This window comes from Cebus imitator, unplaced genomic scaffold (genome assembly GCF_001604975.1).
Source record: "Cebus imitator isolate Cc_AM_T3 unplaced genomic scaffold, Cebus_imitator-1.0 Scaffold42, whole genome shotgun sequence".
NCBI classification, from domain to species: Eukaryota; Metazoa; Chordata; class Mammalia; order Primates; family Cebidae; genus Cebus; species Cebus imitator.
In genome coordinates this window covers 3,526,362-3,544,069 of record NW_016107357.1, presented here as the reverse complement: position 1 = coordinate 3,544,069, position 17,708 = coordinate 3,526,362, and the positions used below count along the sequence as shown (strand labels likewise).

Sequence of the window (17,708 nt, the reverse complement as noted above, 5' to 3'; positions counted from 1 at the left end):
AAGTTACAGTTTTTTGTGATTAATTTATTTGTGAGAATTTTCCTCAGGGTCCCTTCAAATCAAATTTAGAAAGAGTTCATGCCTTTCCTTATGTTGAAAAGATGTCAGGATCTTTCATTTGAGAATTTTAGTCTCTGATGTGAAATGTGGCCTAGTACTTTTCATACTATGTGTGAGAGAGCTCTAGGGTTCCACAGAGGTGTTGTGTAGCTTCCTCATTCATGCCTTTATCTATTTCATATATTGAAATTTTGTATAAAATTTTGTTTGGGAATAAAAAGTTCTGCTATCTAAAAGAAGAAAGGTTGAAAAATATTGAGCATTTCATAGTAGCAGAATAGAAAAAAAAATCTTTAGTAACTAGTAATATAGTGGTGTTTACTTTCTTTTTGTGTTTCAAAATTGCTGATGCACTATTTCTCTTGCTTTGAAAGTATAGAGGACTATTCTGTTTCTATGGCTTAGGCAGTGAGCTACTGAGAATTACAGAGAATGTGCTCACAGCCCTTAGATTACACTGGATTTTACTGGGACCACTAAAATGTATAAATATCTGTAAAAGTTAGCACAATGACAGTAACATCATAAATTGCAGATGATGGACTTACCGTACTAAAGTTGAAAGCTTTGAAAAACTACTCCTGGCTATTTCAGTGACTACATAAGTACTATAATAGTTGAGAAACCAAAAAATCATTGGTCACTGTGTTTACCCAGTAATTATCAGTCCCTATAATGTCAGCTAAAGTTGAAAGGCTGATTAGATTACCACGCTTTTATTGTCTGCCTGCATTGTGTGCTTGAAATCAAAAGAAAGAAATGTTTTCAAGTATATGCTCTATCCCATATAGAGTTGTTTGGAAAGAAATCCTTTTCATAATGCACATTACTGGCTTCTATATTTTTTCAGATTAAGAAAACTTTATTACTGGACTTAGTTCAAAAAAAAAATTCTTGAAGTTTAGACCACACTAAAATATAATTATAGATCCCCTCCCTGCAACAACTAGGATTCTGTTTTGTAGGTGCATTCATTCATTCATTCATTCATTCATTTTTGCCTTTATAAAAACAAGTTTTATTGTTATTTACCATAGTAGTTTCAGAAAGAGAAACAGTCTGACGTGATTGGCAGCTGGCAAAATCTAGTGAAGCAGGTGTTCTGATTGCTTTAATTTGGGGGATTTAATTTGGTTGCTTTTAATACTTAGTCATCTAACACTTCAAACATAATGCAGAATAAATATTGCATCTTTTTCCTTTTTACTTTAATACCATACTCACCTCACTTCAATATGGAAATATCTTTATTAAATATGATTTTCAAAAGAACAAGCTCTGGAGAATATAGCCATGAGGACATTGCACAAAAAGAAAAACTCAGAACTCTGTATGGTAATTTACTATTCTAAGGAAACAAAAGTTTCTAATATATGAAGAAATAAACTCAGTCTCAGAGGCACTAACAGGTCTGTGAGAAAAGGTTGTCATATAATAACTGAAAACTGCCAGCTATTTTCAAGATAATCGAGTGATAATGGTGCACCCAGCCCAGCAACAGTTCTCAGAAGAAATCAGAGTGCCCTCTTCACTGTAGGCCAGTGTATTAGTCCATTTTCATGCTGCTGATAAAGACATACCCGAGACTGAGCAATTTACAAAAGAAAGGTTTATTGGACTTACACTTCCACGTGGCTGGGGAGGCCTCACAATTATGGCAGAAGGTGAAAGGCATGTCTCTCACATGGTGGCAGACAAGAGAAGAGAGCTTGTGTGGGGAAACGCCCCTTTTTAGAACCATCAGATCTCGTGAGACTCATTCACTATCAGAACAGGGCAGGAAAGACTCACCCCCATTATTCAGTCACCTCCCACAAGCGTCTTCCCACGACACATGGAAATTGTGGGAGTTATAATTCAAGATCAAATTTGGGTGGGGACACAGCCAAACCATATCAGCTAGGTACAAAAATCCATCTTCAGCTTTTGCTGCCTCATCCTAAAACTGTCCCATGGTTGGGCTGCACTGTTTTATCCACAAATGGGATGGAGTCCTTTTCAACAGGAAGTTGGATCTTACTCGTGATGATGCGTGTGGACTGAGCCACTACAGTGCTGGGTGGCACCAAGTGCTTATTATGGTCAATGTTCTGAGAGCCCAGACTTTTTCATAATTGGTGGAACCTGCTGGGCTGTTTTGCGCGGATCTTTGGGGACTCCACTCATCTGTCTTCCAGGAGTGGTCATCTCCGAACACCCACTTTACATTGGCAGGGAGGTGACAGGCTGGCTCTCAGAGCCGTGAAGCTTAGCACAGCCACCACAATGACAACGATGGGGGAGACTGCACACAAATTTGGTGTTACGTTTACTAATAGGGTGGAGGAGGCAAGTTTTTGTGGGAAAGCCAAGGTGGAAGGTGGTCCCTGGTGGAGCACCTTTAACAGTGAGGTGCTTTTTTTGGTTTGTTTTATATTTCAGGCATGGCTTGGGAAATTATCTTGTGAAATGATATTATTTTTGGATTGCCAGCTTCAAGGGAGCAGTGTTACTGACTGTGGACCCCATTATTGTTGGGGAAGTTTTCCAAAACCCCAATTAGTAGGCAAATGCCCTTATGATACAAAACAAAATGATGAGTTTGCATCTTGTCAGCCACTGAATGTGTGCTGATGTTCTGTTAGGATTCCCAGAGCATTGTTGTTTGCAGCCCTATTTCTTGCCTGAGCTTTCTGGAACTGGCACTGGAAATCACGTTTTGTTGTCAAACCTAATGCTAGTTCATTGCGATTATCCTAGAAAAGGGATTTCCTAATCTCCACACTACCAATATTTTCATCAAGTTATGTGTGCTTAAACTTGAGACTCCCCTGAAAAAATCTAGCACAGGAGTCACTTCAGATGGACTTGCACTCCTTATTCTTGGTTTGTGTTTCTGCAGGCCTTCTGGAGCACTACTGTGGCAGTGTTGTACAGGATACATTAAATCAGAGAGAGAGACAGACAGACAGACAGACAGACAGACAGGAGAGCATCGAGGGCCTAGGCATTCTCATGGATTCAGACCCACAGGCCATTTCCTCATTCCTCCTCAGACCCCTGATTTTAGAAGTGAAGGACCAGAGTTCCTCTGTAAATTGTCCAGGGACTGTGTGAATGTGTGTTGCTTTAAATTTATTGTCTGTAGTATTGGTATGGTTAGTAAAAATCCACTTATTCTTTCTAGAACTTGGTTTCTTTTCTGGAAAATGTAGAATTTCAGTCAGATGATCTCCATAGTTCCTTCTGTTTCTGTTTAAGATTGTGTCATCTGTCAGTTGGCTTCAAGAGGATTATGACGTGTAGGAGGGAGATTGTTGTTCCACACAGACAAGAAGTTCTAGGATCTTTGATTACATTGTCTTGTACTTAGTACTACAGTTTCTTAATTTGTTGATTTATTGAAATAAATTTGATTTACCTGAGATTTCTCCCATTCATACCTCCATTGGTTTTCTATTTTGAATTTGCTTCATAATATGGTAAAATTTACTCTGGTTAGAGGCAAAATATTATAGCAAAGCTTATGGGGAAACAATAGATTTCTTCCTCTTTATAATTTTAAGGATATTATGTGGTTTGGGTTATTGTCATTAGAGGCTTTTTATCCTTATATTGAATCTGGTATGTTGGATACTGTGCCTTGGTCACAAAGAAGTTACTTTAGAATTGCATGTGACCAAGAGCTTGCAGTTGCAATAGGTGTGCAGCTGCTCCCCCATGTGGTTGTGGATCCAAAGAGCTTGTGGAGCTTATATTAAGAGCACACCACCATTGCATTTTGTGACAAGCTAGCATCATTCTTGAGAAGCACAGCTAAAAGTTTAGATCTAGAATTTTATGACACATCAAACTCTAATGATGATATAACAATATTATCGTATTTTTGAACCTATTTTTATAATATGTAATGCTCAGTTGTACGCATCCAACTTTACTATGGCAAACTAGAGGGTATGTTTTTAGAACCACAATAACAAACAAAGTTGGAGATATAGAAAGGACATAGAAAAGAATGTGAAAAGTGAAAGTGAAGAACGATGGAAGATTTTGGCTCTCTGCTTCTTTATTCCCCTGTCATCGGTAGATAAACCCAGAATGCTAATCCACATCAAGTTATATTCTCAGGTTTCATATAACTAAAAATGTACATGTATAAGATGGCTAAGCAGGGGTAGGGATATAATAAATGATTATGAAATCATTTTTCTGAATTTGCTTCCGAGCAAGTGACATCTATTTCCAATGCTTTTGACATGGTTAGTCCTTTTGGGATAAAATTCATATTTGCTTATGGGATCGCTTATAGTTCATTTTTGGGGTAGCAGCAGACAGAGCTGGATCATAATTTGACACTGAGTTTTAGGCCCAACTAAGAAGACTGTGATACAGTGGTATTCTGTTCTTATATTTCTGTAACTTGTACCTACCATGGATTTGTCAGCCAGAATCTTTTAAATCTTAATATTACTTACAAAAAAACATTACTAAGGATTGAATATACTAGCTTTAGATTGATTGCTCATTGTCATACAGTTTCATGTGTAAGAATAGATAATACATTATTCAAGAGATAGGGAATGCTGTTATTTACTCATATGTTCTATCAGTGGACTATGCTATATGTGGAGTTGAAAAATAATATAAGCCATAGGCTTTGCCAACCTGAGGGCTTCGCATCTAGTGTAGGAGAAATGCAGTTACAGAATAAGCAGGTAGCAGGCAATAGTAAGACTTTTAATTGCAGTAAGTTTGAAAGAAGGTTAAGAGTCAGGGTAGGGTGTGTTTGCCAGAGGAGCTGGAACTTCTGATGGAAAGATAGAAAGGAGAGGGAAAGTATTTTAAAGGAGTTCTTGAAGAAATGCCTCAAGAATACTCTGGCTTACATATCCAAATACAGTTTGTAGCTCTAAATTGACTCAAAGAGCTACAGAAAGGTTAGCCTGTAATAAAGTGACAATATGGTAGTTCTTTTGGAGAAAAGGCTTTTCATTGAATATGACTCTAGAGTCAAATCTCAAGTAAAGACAAGCTTCCCGAAGAGCTATACAGCCACCCACAGCTAGCCACAGAGCAGGGTGATAGAATGGAAAGACCACCTGAATTTAGAATCAGGAAGCCTAGATTTTAGTTTGGGCTCTGACACTAATCCTGTGGCTGGAGCACATCCCTTAACTCTGCAAGACTCCATTTTCTTTATTATAAAATTAGGTTTTGGACTAATTGGTCTCTAAATGTCTTTCATCTTTGACTCTTTGTCTTTTCTGTGCACATAAACATCAGATCTAATCATCGTTAGTGGCATTATTTTGAAAACATGGGACAACATAGGAACAACATTCTTTATTGAAAAAAAAGAAAAGCAACTTTTATAAAAATTTGTAGGATTTACTGTTTAAACATAGATTTGGAAGTGTGACAAAAGGAAGGAATCTATTTGTATAGATGCTCAATTATTAAAAAAAATTTTTTTGAGAACATGCCCCAATCAGGGCTGTATTCCTTTCCTGAAGCATTATGTTGATTCTTTTTTATTGCTTTGAGATGGAGATTTTAGGAGAAGAGTCAGAGACCAATCAAAGAGTTTTAGACCCTCCCAGTTTCTTATCAAGTATCAATGCCTAAATAATATTCCTATGTAAGATGCCCTCTTCTAGGCTCCTACCTGAAAGTGCAACTTTAATCACTTAGAAGGTCCTGTACCTCACAATTGGTATAATTGGAGCCTCAGTGATTGGAGGAAACACCGTAGCATAGTGTTGTCCTCAGCTTACAGGAAAGCCATCATGAGGAGTGATGTGTTGGGTAAACAAAGACTATCCTATAGCAGAAATTGTGGAACCCAGGAAAAATTTAATTACAACTAAGTTTTACCTTATAACTTTTATCTTTGGGGGATAATTTTCTAATTTTTCTGTAGAAAACAAACATTAAAAACAACAAGCTAGATACAGAATTCCTTAAGAAAAATAGAGCTTTAATAAAATGAGATTTTGCTAATGTTATGCTCTTCCTTCCTTTTAGGAGATGGTGCAGCCTCCTTAGTTTATTTTGATTGAGAAAAAGGTCCCAAATCTATTTGTTTCCTAATATCCCACTGCAAAAGAAAAATAATTGTATGACTGTCCCAGAGGTTTCAGGGTCATTTGGAGTATTTCTAAGATTTCCTGTAATCCATATTTTATTTTTGTTTTGAACATCTCTCTGATGGTATCCCAGTGAGAAATAATTTATTATTCCTAGAAGTATACTACTACTATAACATTTCTGACTAGATTCTGTTTCTAAAATCTTTTAAATTTTATAATGCTTGAAATGCATGCTTATTACAAGTTTTTAAAATGCATGAAAATATAATTTTTTTATAAATTGAAATTAACCTGCATATCTTTCCCTTCTCTTGCCCTCCCCTTTTGAATAATTCAATCTAAAAGACATTACGTAGGGCTGAGTAAGGTAGGAGTCTACAGACGTCAAACCTAGAAGCCATAAGAGAATAGATGGATAATTTAGCTACATAACAATAAAAAAATTCTACATGGAAAAAAATAAGCCATCACAAATAGGAAAAACTATTTGTATCACTTATGTTCAAAGGGCCAATTTTTTTTGTATGTAAAGAGTGTATGCAAATCAATTAGATAAAGAGCAGCAACCCAACAGGTAATCTACAAAGGAACAGAACAAACTGTTCATAGAAAATTATGCAGTTTGTTCCTTTCCTTTATATAAAAATGAGAAATTTTCTTAAGTATATGAGAAAATGCCTAAATTCTCATTCATAAGAAAAATGTAGTTTAAAAGTATGTTGAGATACACTTTACCTATTAAATTGACAGATCCACCATTAAAACATCTTTTGAAATGCCTGTGAAAAAGCAAGCACTTTCAAAAATTGCTAATGGGATTACAAATTAATACAACATATGTGGGGCACAGTTTGGGAATATCCAGCAAATTTACTAATATGCATTCCCTTTGACTCGGCAGTTTTGCCTCTGGGAATTTAGCCTACTGATGCACCTCCACGCAAACTGACAAAATTATAAACTTATTTATTGCAACACAGTTTGTAACAGCAAAAGATTGTGAGCAGTACAAATGTCCACACATGTAGGGGACTGGTTAAATAAATTATAATGCATCCATAAAATGGAATACTATGCAGACATTAAAAAGAACAAAGAAACTTCATGTGGAATGAAGTCTAAGGAATATGTTAAGAGAAAAAAGCAAAGTATAGAAGTATGTATATATTATGCTACTACTTTTGTAAGAAAAAGGGAGGAAAAGGGCAGTAGATGTGCATAAAATATCTCCGGAAATACACATAAGAACTGATTGTATTTCTCTTTTTTTTTTTACATTTTTTTTCTTTTTTTTTTTTTTTTTTTATTTCTCTAACATGGTCATGAGTTGTGAGAGAACTGATTGTATTTCTCTAGAGTTAACAACTAAATGGCTAGAGTATAGGAATATAAGAGACTTTTCAAAGAACACCTTTTTATAGCTGTTGAATTTTTAACCGTGGCGATTTACATATACAATAAATAAACTTCTAATGAAAACAAGGAAATACCTTGTAGGCCAAATCAAATAAAAAGAAAGAAGCATAACATTATATCAAATGCTTTTATACATCCTATAACCATAATAAACATCAGATATATTTTTCTTTGCCATCTAGCTGCAGATACCATAGCTATTTTTTTTGTGAAAAGGATTATTCATGAAATTTCCTAATGCTGAATTATTCCTGGAGTGATTCCTATGTGACTTTTTTTTTTTTGAAGATGGAGTCTCACTCTGTTGCCCAGTCTGGAGTACAGTGGCATGTTCTTAGCTCACTGCAGCCTCTGTCTCCTGGGCTCAAAGGGAGTCCTCAGCCTCCCAAGTAGCTGGGATTACAGGTGAGCACCACCACACCTGGCTAATTTTTGTGTTTTTAGTAGAGACGGGGTTTCATCGTGTTGTCCACGCTTGTCTCAAACGCCTGACCTCAGGTGATCTGCCCGCCTCAGCCTCCCAAAGTGCTGAGATTACAAGCGTGAGCCACCATGCCCGGCCACTGTGTGACATTCTTTTAATGCCTTGCTCATTTATATTTGTTTATATTTAAATGTTTTACATTAATATTCAAAACTGAAGATTTGTTGATAGTGGGTATTTTGTCAGTCATCTTTGGCATGTTTTGATAAGGAATATTATGAAACTGTATGAGAATTGGAAATATTTTCTTTTCTATTTTTTCTTTCCCCTTACCCCTTGAGGCAGGCAAGCTGAGTTTGAATACTCTTGGCATTTTTGCATATGCAATAATTGTAGTTTTACCTACAGGAAGAAGAAGGAAATACTTGGAAAACACAAAAAACTTCCTGGCTCCAGGATTGTGTTTTATCCTTATCTCCAACCAATGATCTTATGGTGATAGCTCGAGAACAAAAAGCTGTATTTCTAGTGCGTGAGTAACCTATTATTTTCAGCAACCTTTATCTTGGTGGATTGGATAGAAGAGAAAATGGATTTGGTGGAAAGAATATAACACTTTTTATTTCCCCTCTCTCTCTCTCTCTGTCAAGGTCATTGACCTTTTCTTAGTAACAATGTGAGTGAGGTGATTTTCAACTCTAATTTGAAAACTCGTAATATTACAGATTTCTGGTGTTTTGGACATAACATTTTAACTCATAATTTTTTGTTGAAGATTAAAATTGACTTGTTTTTCATATCTTATAGATCTACAAACCTTACTCATCAAAGTAAGATTATGTGTAAAATGTTTGTAGAATGGTCTTACAAAGCAAATTTACCCTCCAGTAGCAAAGATCTAGTAGAAAAATTTTCTCTGTCATCTGAAGATAAAAGTAGTCTTGAACTAGGCAGGATGAGCATAGGAATTAATAACTTTATTCTACAAGAATTATGACAACATTATATAGGTTGAATTGGGAGAAGGAGAGGCTAAAGGCCAGGAGACTAGGTGTATTGTAAAAATCTTATAAACATTTTTATTTTATATTTACCTATAAAAAAGACCCACGTCAGTTAATACACAACTGTTAAATTTTATAATCATATTCTAAGGGGAAAGAGCAAAATTTATAAATTATTGTTTTAGTATATTGTAGCTAAAATTATTTTATATGATATCTTAATTTTTTTAGCAAAATGGAAATATAGTGATAAAGGAAAAGAAGAAATGCAATTTGCTGTTGGTTGGAGTGGTTCTTTAAATGTCGAAGAAGGGTAGGTGCTAGTTAATTTATGTTTCTCTGTGTGTTACATGTATGTATGAAATAGTTTGACTTGTAAGTGAATCTATTAAAAAGTTTGATTGTTTGGTTAGGCACAGTGGTTCACATCTGTAATCCTAGCACCTTGGAAAACCAAGTTAGGAAGATCATTTGAGCCCAGGAGTTCCAGACCGCCCTGAGCAACATAGTAAGACCCTATCTCTACAAAAAAATTTTAAAATTAGCTGGATGTGGTACATGCACCTGTAGTCCCAGGTACTCCAGAGGCTGAAGCAGGAGGATTGCTTGAACCCAGGAGTTTGAGGCTGCAGTGAGCTATGATCATGCCACTGCATTCCTGCCAGGGAAACAGAGTGATACCCTGTCTCTTAAAAAAATAATAATTTTTTAAAATAAGAAAGAAATTCATTATTTGAAATGTTTAGTAAATGTATATGCATCCTACCTTTAGAGGCTGTAGAGAATGATTCAGTCAGCAAATTTTATGTATCATGTAATTAGTTTTAAATTCTGTTGTAAGATTTAAGGAAGAATTTTAAAAGAATCTCATAAAACCCTTTTTACATTTTGTCTTTTCCCTCTGTTCTCCATTACTAATTTTATTCATCCAAAAAGTCAAGGGCAATCATTGTCTTCTCTGCTTTGCTGATATTGGGCTTATGCTTGAAGGGTACAGTACTACATTAATTCTTAAAACTTATAAATACTTCAGAAATGCAAGTTGGTACATTAGTTTCCTGCTGACCCAGTAAAACTTTTATAACCATGATATCCAGTGTGGTTACATGATGGAGCTGCTAGCCTAGAACCTCGAGCCCAAAACTGGTTTTCAATTAAATTTTAATGACTTAAAACTGTCTGATCAGACTGAATAAGAAAAGCCTTCGGACTTTGAAATCAGGTAAAAGACAACCAAGTGGAAGTGCCTAAAACATCCCTGACACATTGTAGATATTTGAAATATTCTCTACTATTATCAAAATAAATGGTAATATTTCCCCTTAGACCATTTAGACTAAGTGTTTTAAAGTCATTTGATTTCTGTCAGAAATGCAAAGCAAATGTAATACTTTAAAATCAGTGAACAAACATGAAGATGAATTTTGTTCTTTGATTACCTAGTATGATGTATGGAATAGAAGTGTTTATAGTTTCATGGATAAGCTGGTGATCATCCTCAGGTTCGACAGATTTAACAAAAGTCAGTGGGTAGGAGTTGTTTTGATTTTGAGACTTAGTTTCTGAGCTCCTGACAAATATTTCAAATCTACATGTCAGGAAAATAAAATATCTTTTTAATGGAACATCACACCTAACATGTACTTAGAAATAGATTATCAGAGCAGTTTCTGCAAAATAGAAAAGAAAAACCAGCAAGTTGAACACATAAGCTCCTAAAATAATGTACCCTGCAGAAATGCAGTTTGCATGTCATGTGACTGGCAGTTCCTCAACCATTTGCCCAGCTCCTGATCTCAAACAAGGAGGCAGGCCAAAGTTCTTAGCTGAAGCAGAGGAGAGGAGGGGAGATAGTAGGAAATGGCTGCTTGGGGATCATTTGAGGCTTGCTCAGCTCTGTATACAGTCACTTGTGTAAGTAAAATTTTGCTTTCTGTACTTCCATGTTTTTCATGACAATACAGAGTGAAAAGTTGTTTCTTATTAGCCTCAAATGAGAGCAGCATTACATTTTATGAGAATGAATTTTAAGGACCTTACCTGTGGTGAAGTTTTACTGTATTTTTACTTATGCATCAGATAAAACTGGTTCACAGAAGTCATCTTCCACTTATTATCCTTTAAACATTCAATTATGGAGAAATAAAAGTAATTGATGAGTTCAGTGGAAAAGCATATGATTTTGTTTTTGTTTTTAGGGAATGTGTAACCAGTGCTCTATGTATTCCACTAGCAAGCCAAAAGAGGTAAGGATGAATAAGAGTTATCTGTTGTCTTTGCTTTGATTTATGAGTTGTTAAGATAATAAATTTTGTTTGTAACAGGAGTTCCACTGGGCGTCCTGACTGGACCTGCATTGTGGTGGGTTTTACTTCAGGTTATGTACGCTTCTACACTGAGGTGAGTTGAGTTTTCAGCAGCTAGAAAAAAAACTGTTTGACTGCATCCCCTTTATACTAGTTTGTGACTTTATTACCTACTGCCTGAAAATGTGTAGTTGATGCTTTATGGGGATAGAGGCCAGGACAGACCATGGCAAGTTCTGGTAGAAGATACAGAGAAGAGGAGCTGTATTCTGAAAAGAGTGTACTTGGTATCTCTGGAAAACTGTTGGGGAAATGGTACACTCTGCCTGGTGATACCTGCTTAGATATATTGGTAAGAAAACAAGCAGGGCTCTTCTCTGTGCTTCCTCCTAGAATGGTGTACTCTTGCTTGCACAGCTTTTGAATGAGGACCCAGTGCTTCAACTTAAATGCAGAACCTATGAAATACCACGACATCCTGGCGTGACTGAGCAGGTAGTGTAAAAGATTGTGTTCCAGCAGTAACAGTGGCATTACTTTAAAGCAGTTTCTCTCCTCTTTTGGGGGGTAGAAACTTAACAGATATCTTTGTCTTGTGGCACAGTTAGCTCTGCTATCATATTCTAGAAATATAATCTATTTGTAGCTGAAAAAGAATACCAGTCTTGCTCTTACTTATTTAATGAAATATTGTATGTTTCTTTCTACAACAAAGTAAAACACTTTAGTTAGAAGCCAAGAAAATTGCTTATTTTTAGAATTTAATGGTGACTTAATACAAAAATATGGTATTATATAACCTTATATCTTTTTTTATTTGGATTTAGGTGCTAGCATTACCCAGAATAAAAGAAAAAAAAAAAAAAATGCCTTCTTGTTACTAGTGCTACTACCTTGTACTTAACTATTTCCCAGAAAGGGGGTTACTAAGCTTTTGTTCATAGTGGAAAATACATTATATTCATTGAAGATTTCAGTGAGAAAATAATACTGTTTAGTATTTAAGGCTGTAAATTCTTAGGTGCCTTATAAGATTTTGGCTGTCTCAGTCAGAAAATAATTGTAGGGCATGTAAACCACTATGCTTTTATTTGTTTTGCAGAGTGCGTAATCAAAACTATGTAATATGCCTTCCCTTTTTTGTACTACTTGGCCTCCAAAAGATTTCAAATAAACAGATATATATACTGTATGTATATGTTAATTTAATTTGCATGGGAGGTAGACTGGAGCTGTTGAAGAAACTTAACTATCTAGTAAGAGAGACTAGGATTAAAATCTAATAATATCTGTGTATGAATTAATCACTAATATAAAGCAATACCTAATTTATTTGGATGGAATACATTCTGTATGAGCTTAGAGAAAGGAGAGTTCAATTTGGACTGGGAAAATAAGAAAATTTCATTGATGAGGTGAGATTTGCTCTAAGCCTTGAATAATTGGTGTAGAATTTAATTAGGTAATTGAAAAAAGGGGAAAGTGTTTTAGGTGATCAGGAGAAAATTTGAGAGAAGATTCAAATGTAGAACTATATATGCAACTACAAAGAAACCTGTGTTATAAAACAATGAGAAACTGTCAAATAGGCAGAGTGGCCAAATTTTGCATAAATCCAAAAGCCAAGTGGAAAATTAGAATTGATTCAGGAAATGAAAGAAACTCCTAAAGATTTATGAGAAGAAAGCGATGTAATCAAAGGAATATTGAAGATTTCTCTCTTCAGGATAAACTGGAATTTGGGAGGCTGGTTATCCGGTTTTTTAAGTTATCTATAACAGATGTGGAGTGCTGGGAGCCAGGACTAAAATGGCTATGGGAAGAGAGAAGGGACCAGTACAAAAATTGTTTTGAGGAAGCAATTAATAAGACTTGGTTATTGTGTAGAGATGTACAACTTTTTAAATGAGCTAAAGATGTCTCCAAGATACTTATCCTGAGGAGTGCCATTGTCAAAGTTGGAATAGGGGACTACATTGCAGTAAATGTTATTAAATGTGGTTTCACACTTGTTGAGTTTGAGGCAATGGTAGGAAATAAAACCAAGTTATTGGTGTCATGTAATGATAGAAAACTGCTGTATAGGCACAGAGACTAGATTGGACATGATGGTTGAAGTCATAGATAATGAATGAATTCTTTCAAGTAAAGCATGTAGGAAAATAAAACTGCAGGCTGAAGACTTAAGTCTTAGAAACTAATAATACTCATCATACTCATCATAAGGAGATAGGAGAAATTGAACTATTAAAGGAAACAAGGAACAGCTGGAAATCAAAGAAGATAATCTGTGAACTGAAGATAACTTTCCAGAGATGTTTCTCAAATTTCTAAAAATTCACTGGATGATGAAGCTTTTTAAAATACATTAAATTTTGTCATGTCTATAATACTCTTTTTTAGACATGGGTGGGAAAATATAACTAACATTTAAATATTTGCTTGCTATTTGCTATACAAGCCAAGAAAATCATCTCAAAATTTTTATCGAGAAGGAAGTCTTTGCTGTTACTCTGTATTCTACGTTAAACATCTCTGGATCTAACACATCAATTTATATATCAAAAATATCTTCTATTTTCTCCTTTTTAATACACTTCCAGATTTGTCAGAGATCACAGAAGCATATTTCCTCTAATTCAGTTCTGGGAGCAGTGAATGTAGTAAGGGTAACAGTAGGTTATTGCAGGAGAGGATTCGAAGGAGAGAGAAAATCTCCTTCTGGAATTTCAAAGAACTTCTTTTGTATAATTGCTTCTGTAAAAAAAAAAACCTCTGTCATCTAGCGCAATATCTACAGATTTGGGGCCATTGGTGTTTGTATTAGTGTTTTCTTCAGGAAGACTACCTGGTTTTGGAGATAATTGACTTGCTGGTTGTTAGGTCTTTTCTGTTTTCTAGCTCCCTAAAGTCAGTGAGGAGGCTCTCTCCCTGCTGCCATGCTCACTGAGTCATACATTCTTAGCCTTGTGAACCTGTCATGTGAGAACTCATGCCGTGTCCCTTCTTCACTAGCTTATGCCCCTTATGCCCCAGAATTCCTTTTTAGGAAGAGAAACAGCCTGACAGTCTAGTTAAAAAAAAAAAAAAAGGAGCAAGGCAGATCTCAAAAGAAATTGGCCTAAAAGCATATAAGAAAATTTTGAACCTTAATCTAAGAGCTATAAGAAAATACAATGAGATAACTTTTCACTTTTCAGATTGGCAAAGATAAAGATTAACAAACTTTTGGTGACAATATAGAAAAACAGGCACCTGCCTGTATTGTTGGTGGAAGTATAAGTTGATAGGTACTTTTTGAGGCAACTTAATATATAAGAGAATGAAAATTGTGAATACTTTATGACCCAACAGACCCAGTTGAAGAAATTTACACTTAAGTAATATCCTACTAACATGGAAAGATATGGACAGAATAATGTTTATTGCAGTGATGTTTATAATGATGAAAATATATTAATTCATAAATATTTCTTTACTGCCTATTATGTGCCCAGTTCAGTTCTAATCCTTGAGGATTCATTGGTGTAGCAGACATACAAGGTTCCTGCTTTCATGGAGCTTACAGTTTGGGGATGGTGGAGGGAAACCAACAGTAAGCAACTAGAGATGTCAAGGTGATTCCAGTCTCTGATAGGTACTGTAAAGGAAGTCATGTTGATGAGATAGTAATGAGCCAAGAGAATAGGTATGTTGTTTGAGATGGAGGTTTAGGAGCAGCCTCTCTGGATAACTAACATTTGAACTGAAATCTGAATGACCAGAACAATTAGGCAGGTGAAAATCTGGGAGGAGAAGGTCCAAGCACATGCAAAGGTCTGAGGGTAATGATGACCCCTCATATTTGCCAGGTCTTGCAGCCATGGTTAACGAGTTCAGGTTTTATTCTAAATGCAGAAGGGAGTCATTGGAGAGTTTTAATCAGGAGATTGATTTGATCTGCTGTGTCTCATGAAGAGCACACTGGCTGTGTTGAACATGGATTGTAGAGAGCAAGAGTGAAAGCACGAGGCCAAACTGAATGTCCATCAATATGAGCTAGTTAAGTAAAATGGGGTACATATAATTAAAGACTGTGCAGCCACAACAGAAGATTATTTGTTCACTTATTGAAATGGAAAAATATCACTGACATATTATTGAGTAGTAAAAATCATGTTAGGATACTATATGTGTTGAGGATGTGTTGAGACATTTCTGGGATTTCAGGTGAGTTTTCTTCTGTTTTTACGTATTGTTTGTATCTGTGCAATGGGTATGTTTATTTTTTATGAAATTGTAATTCTTTATGTTACTCTCAGCATCTTTGAGACAGTTATTCACCATACACAAAAAGGTTGTATTTGAAAAGAATTTTAGGTCTTCGGCAAAAAGGCACTCTGAAATTAATTTTTTAAATCTATTTTTACTGTTGTTCTGACTGATACTGCTTTGGGTGTTGGGTGGTTGATGGTTTAGTCCCAGTATTTTTTATTTTACATTATTCATGAAATTCAGGTATATTAAAAAAAATAGATAAGCTTATTTGATGTATCTAGTTAAGAACATTTATTTTTTTCTTTCTTATTTCTTAAATAGAACGAAGAGTTGAGTATCTTATATCCCGCTGCCATTGTGACTATTGATGGATTTAGTCTTTTTCAATCTCTTCGTGCTTGTCGAAATCAGGTAGCAAAAGGTAATATTTGGGCAAGAAATATTTAACCTATGATGATGTTTGTTTATTTAATTTTACCTGCTTATGGAGTTAATTATGTCTTCTAAATACAGAAAGACGTTCTGAACTAGATTTATGGGGAAAAAACCTGCCTCCTATAGAGATAAGGGAGCATGTTGAGTAGATTGCTTAGTAAGGTAGAGACAAGGGCTAAAACATAAACACTCTTCACATGTTGCCTTTGGAGAGCGTGGTCAGCACAGAAACGCCAGGCTTTCTTCACTAATTCAGCAATATGGCTTGGCTACTTAGATTTGCAACTGTATTGACAACCAACATTGGGGTAAAGAATTTAGTTATATCTGGCTGAGGTACCACCTTTTCACTAGATCCGCGGCTAATCAAGGCCAATATCCTAAAACCTTGTGACTGTACATTGCACCTGTCCTCACTGAGGTTAAAGATATCACTATGTGCAAGGGAAATGCAAGATCCTACAGATACCACTGTAGGCAGGACGTAGCAGGGAGTCAACATGAGCTTCTTTTTGCTAACTTGGAACACTCGGAATGGAGAAAAGCTAGAGGCCTAAACTTCATGTGTATATGGGCAACAGTATTATTTTCAGACTTAGGGATGAAAACTGCCCAAATAGTCAAGAATTCTTGCTTTTACTACCTATAATTTACATTCTAATGCTGTTACATCTTTGGAAGAGATATTTCATCAAATTCAACATGCCATTGATTGTAAGATACGCTATTATTTTATGTACCACTAAGAAGAAAAACTATTGCCAGTAAAAGACACACCATCAATTTTCAGATCTCAATTTCAGAGTTGGGAAAATATGGAAAAGTAGAGTCTTAAAACTAGTGAAAATATGAATGGTAACACTAACTTTTGTTTTTTTTTTTCTGGGATTGAGTGGAAGAGGCTTAATGGCCCCAAAACAAAGTTTAACTTTGGTGGAAAATGAAATGGCTGATCATACCAATTATAAAATAATGGTCTATTACTAGTTTATTAAATTAATGAACTTCTTACCTGCAGAAAATTGCCTTTTGATATATAGATTAAGGGTATGTTAAATGTTCTCAAGATAATGAAGCTTATGGTGGATTAAATTTAAATAACTTAAGAGTATGAAAATAGGTATAAAAACTTAAACAAATCCTGACCTAGTAAAAAAGCGTATACTAGAAAAAAACTGCATAGCCAAGACTTCAGAATTTTACCAATCATGTCAACCTGCTAAAAAAGAGAAAAAGTTTTGATTGCAATATAAGATGCTGCATTTAGACTAAATTTAGAAATAATTTTATGAACCAGTAAACATATCCTAATTAGCCTGTGTTTTCAGGAAACCGTCTCAACCATTTAGGAGTTAAATTTTGTTTTGGGGCCACCAAGGCTCCTCTACTCAATCCCAGAAGGAAAGGGGAAGTCAGTGCCACTACTCATATTTTCGCTGATTTTAAGACTTTTCTGTATTTTAACAACTCTAAAATTGGGATCTGAAATTATTTCTAAATCTAGTACATTGCAGCATCTTATATTGCAATAAAATTTTTTTCTCCATCTTTTTTAGCAGGTTGATATGATTGGTAAAATTTTGAAGTCTTGGCTGTGTGGTTCCTTTTTAAAAATTTTATTTAGCCGGGCGCGGTGGCTCAAGCCTGTAATCCCAGCACTTTGGGAGGCCGAGGCGGGTGGATCACGAGGTCAAGAGATCGAGACCATCCTGGTCAACATGGTGAAACCCCGTCTCTA

General features: G+C 35.4%; 1 protein-coding gene across 1 annotated transcript in view; it reads left to right on the top strand.

The window, feature by feature from the left end:
- RAB3GAP2 (RAB3 GTPase activating non-catalytic protein subunit 2) overlaps positions 1–17,708 on the top strand; it is a 105,938-nt gene that overhangs the window by 31,873 nt on the left and 56,357 nt on the right. The window contains exons 3-8 of the mRNA XM_037737807.1: positions 8,377–8,500; positions 9,204–9,285; positions 11,171–11,218; positions 11,297–11,372; positions 11,672–11,773; positions 15,857–15,956. Coding sequence (XP_037593735.1) covers positions 8,377–8,500; positions 9,204–9,285; positions 11,171–11,218; positions 11,297–11,372; positions 11,672–11,773; positions 15,857–15,956 — 532 coding nt within the window. The remainder of the gene's footprint in view (positions 1–8,376; positions 8,501–9,203; positions 9,286–11,170; positions 11,219–11,296; positions 11,373–11,671; positions 11,774–15,856; positions 15,957–17,708) is intronic.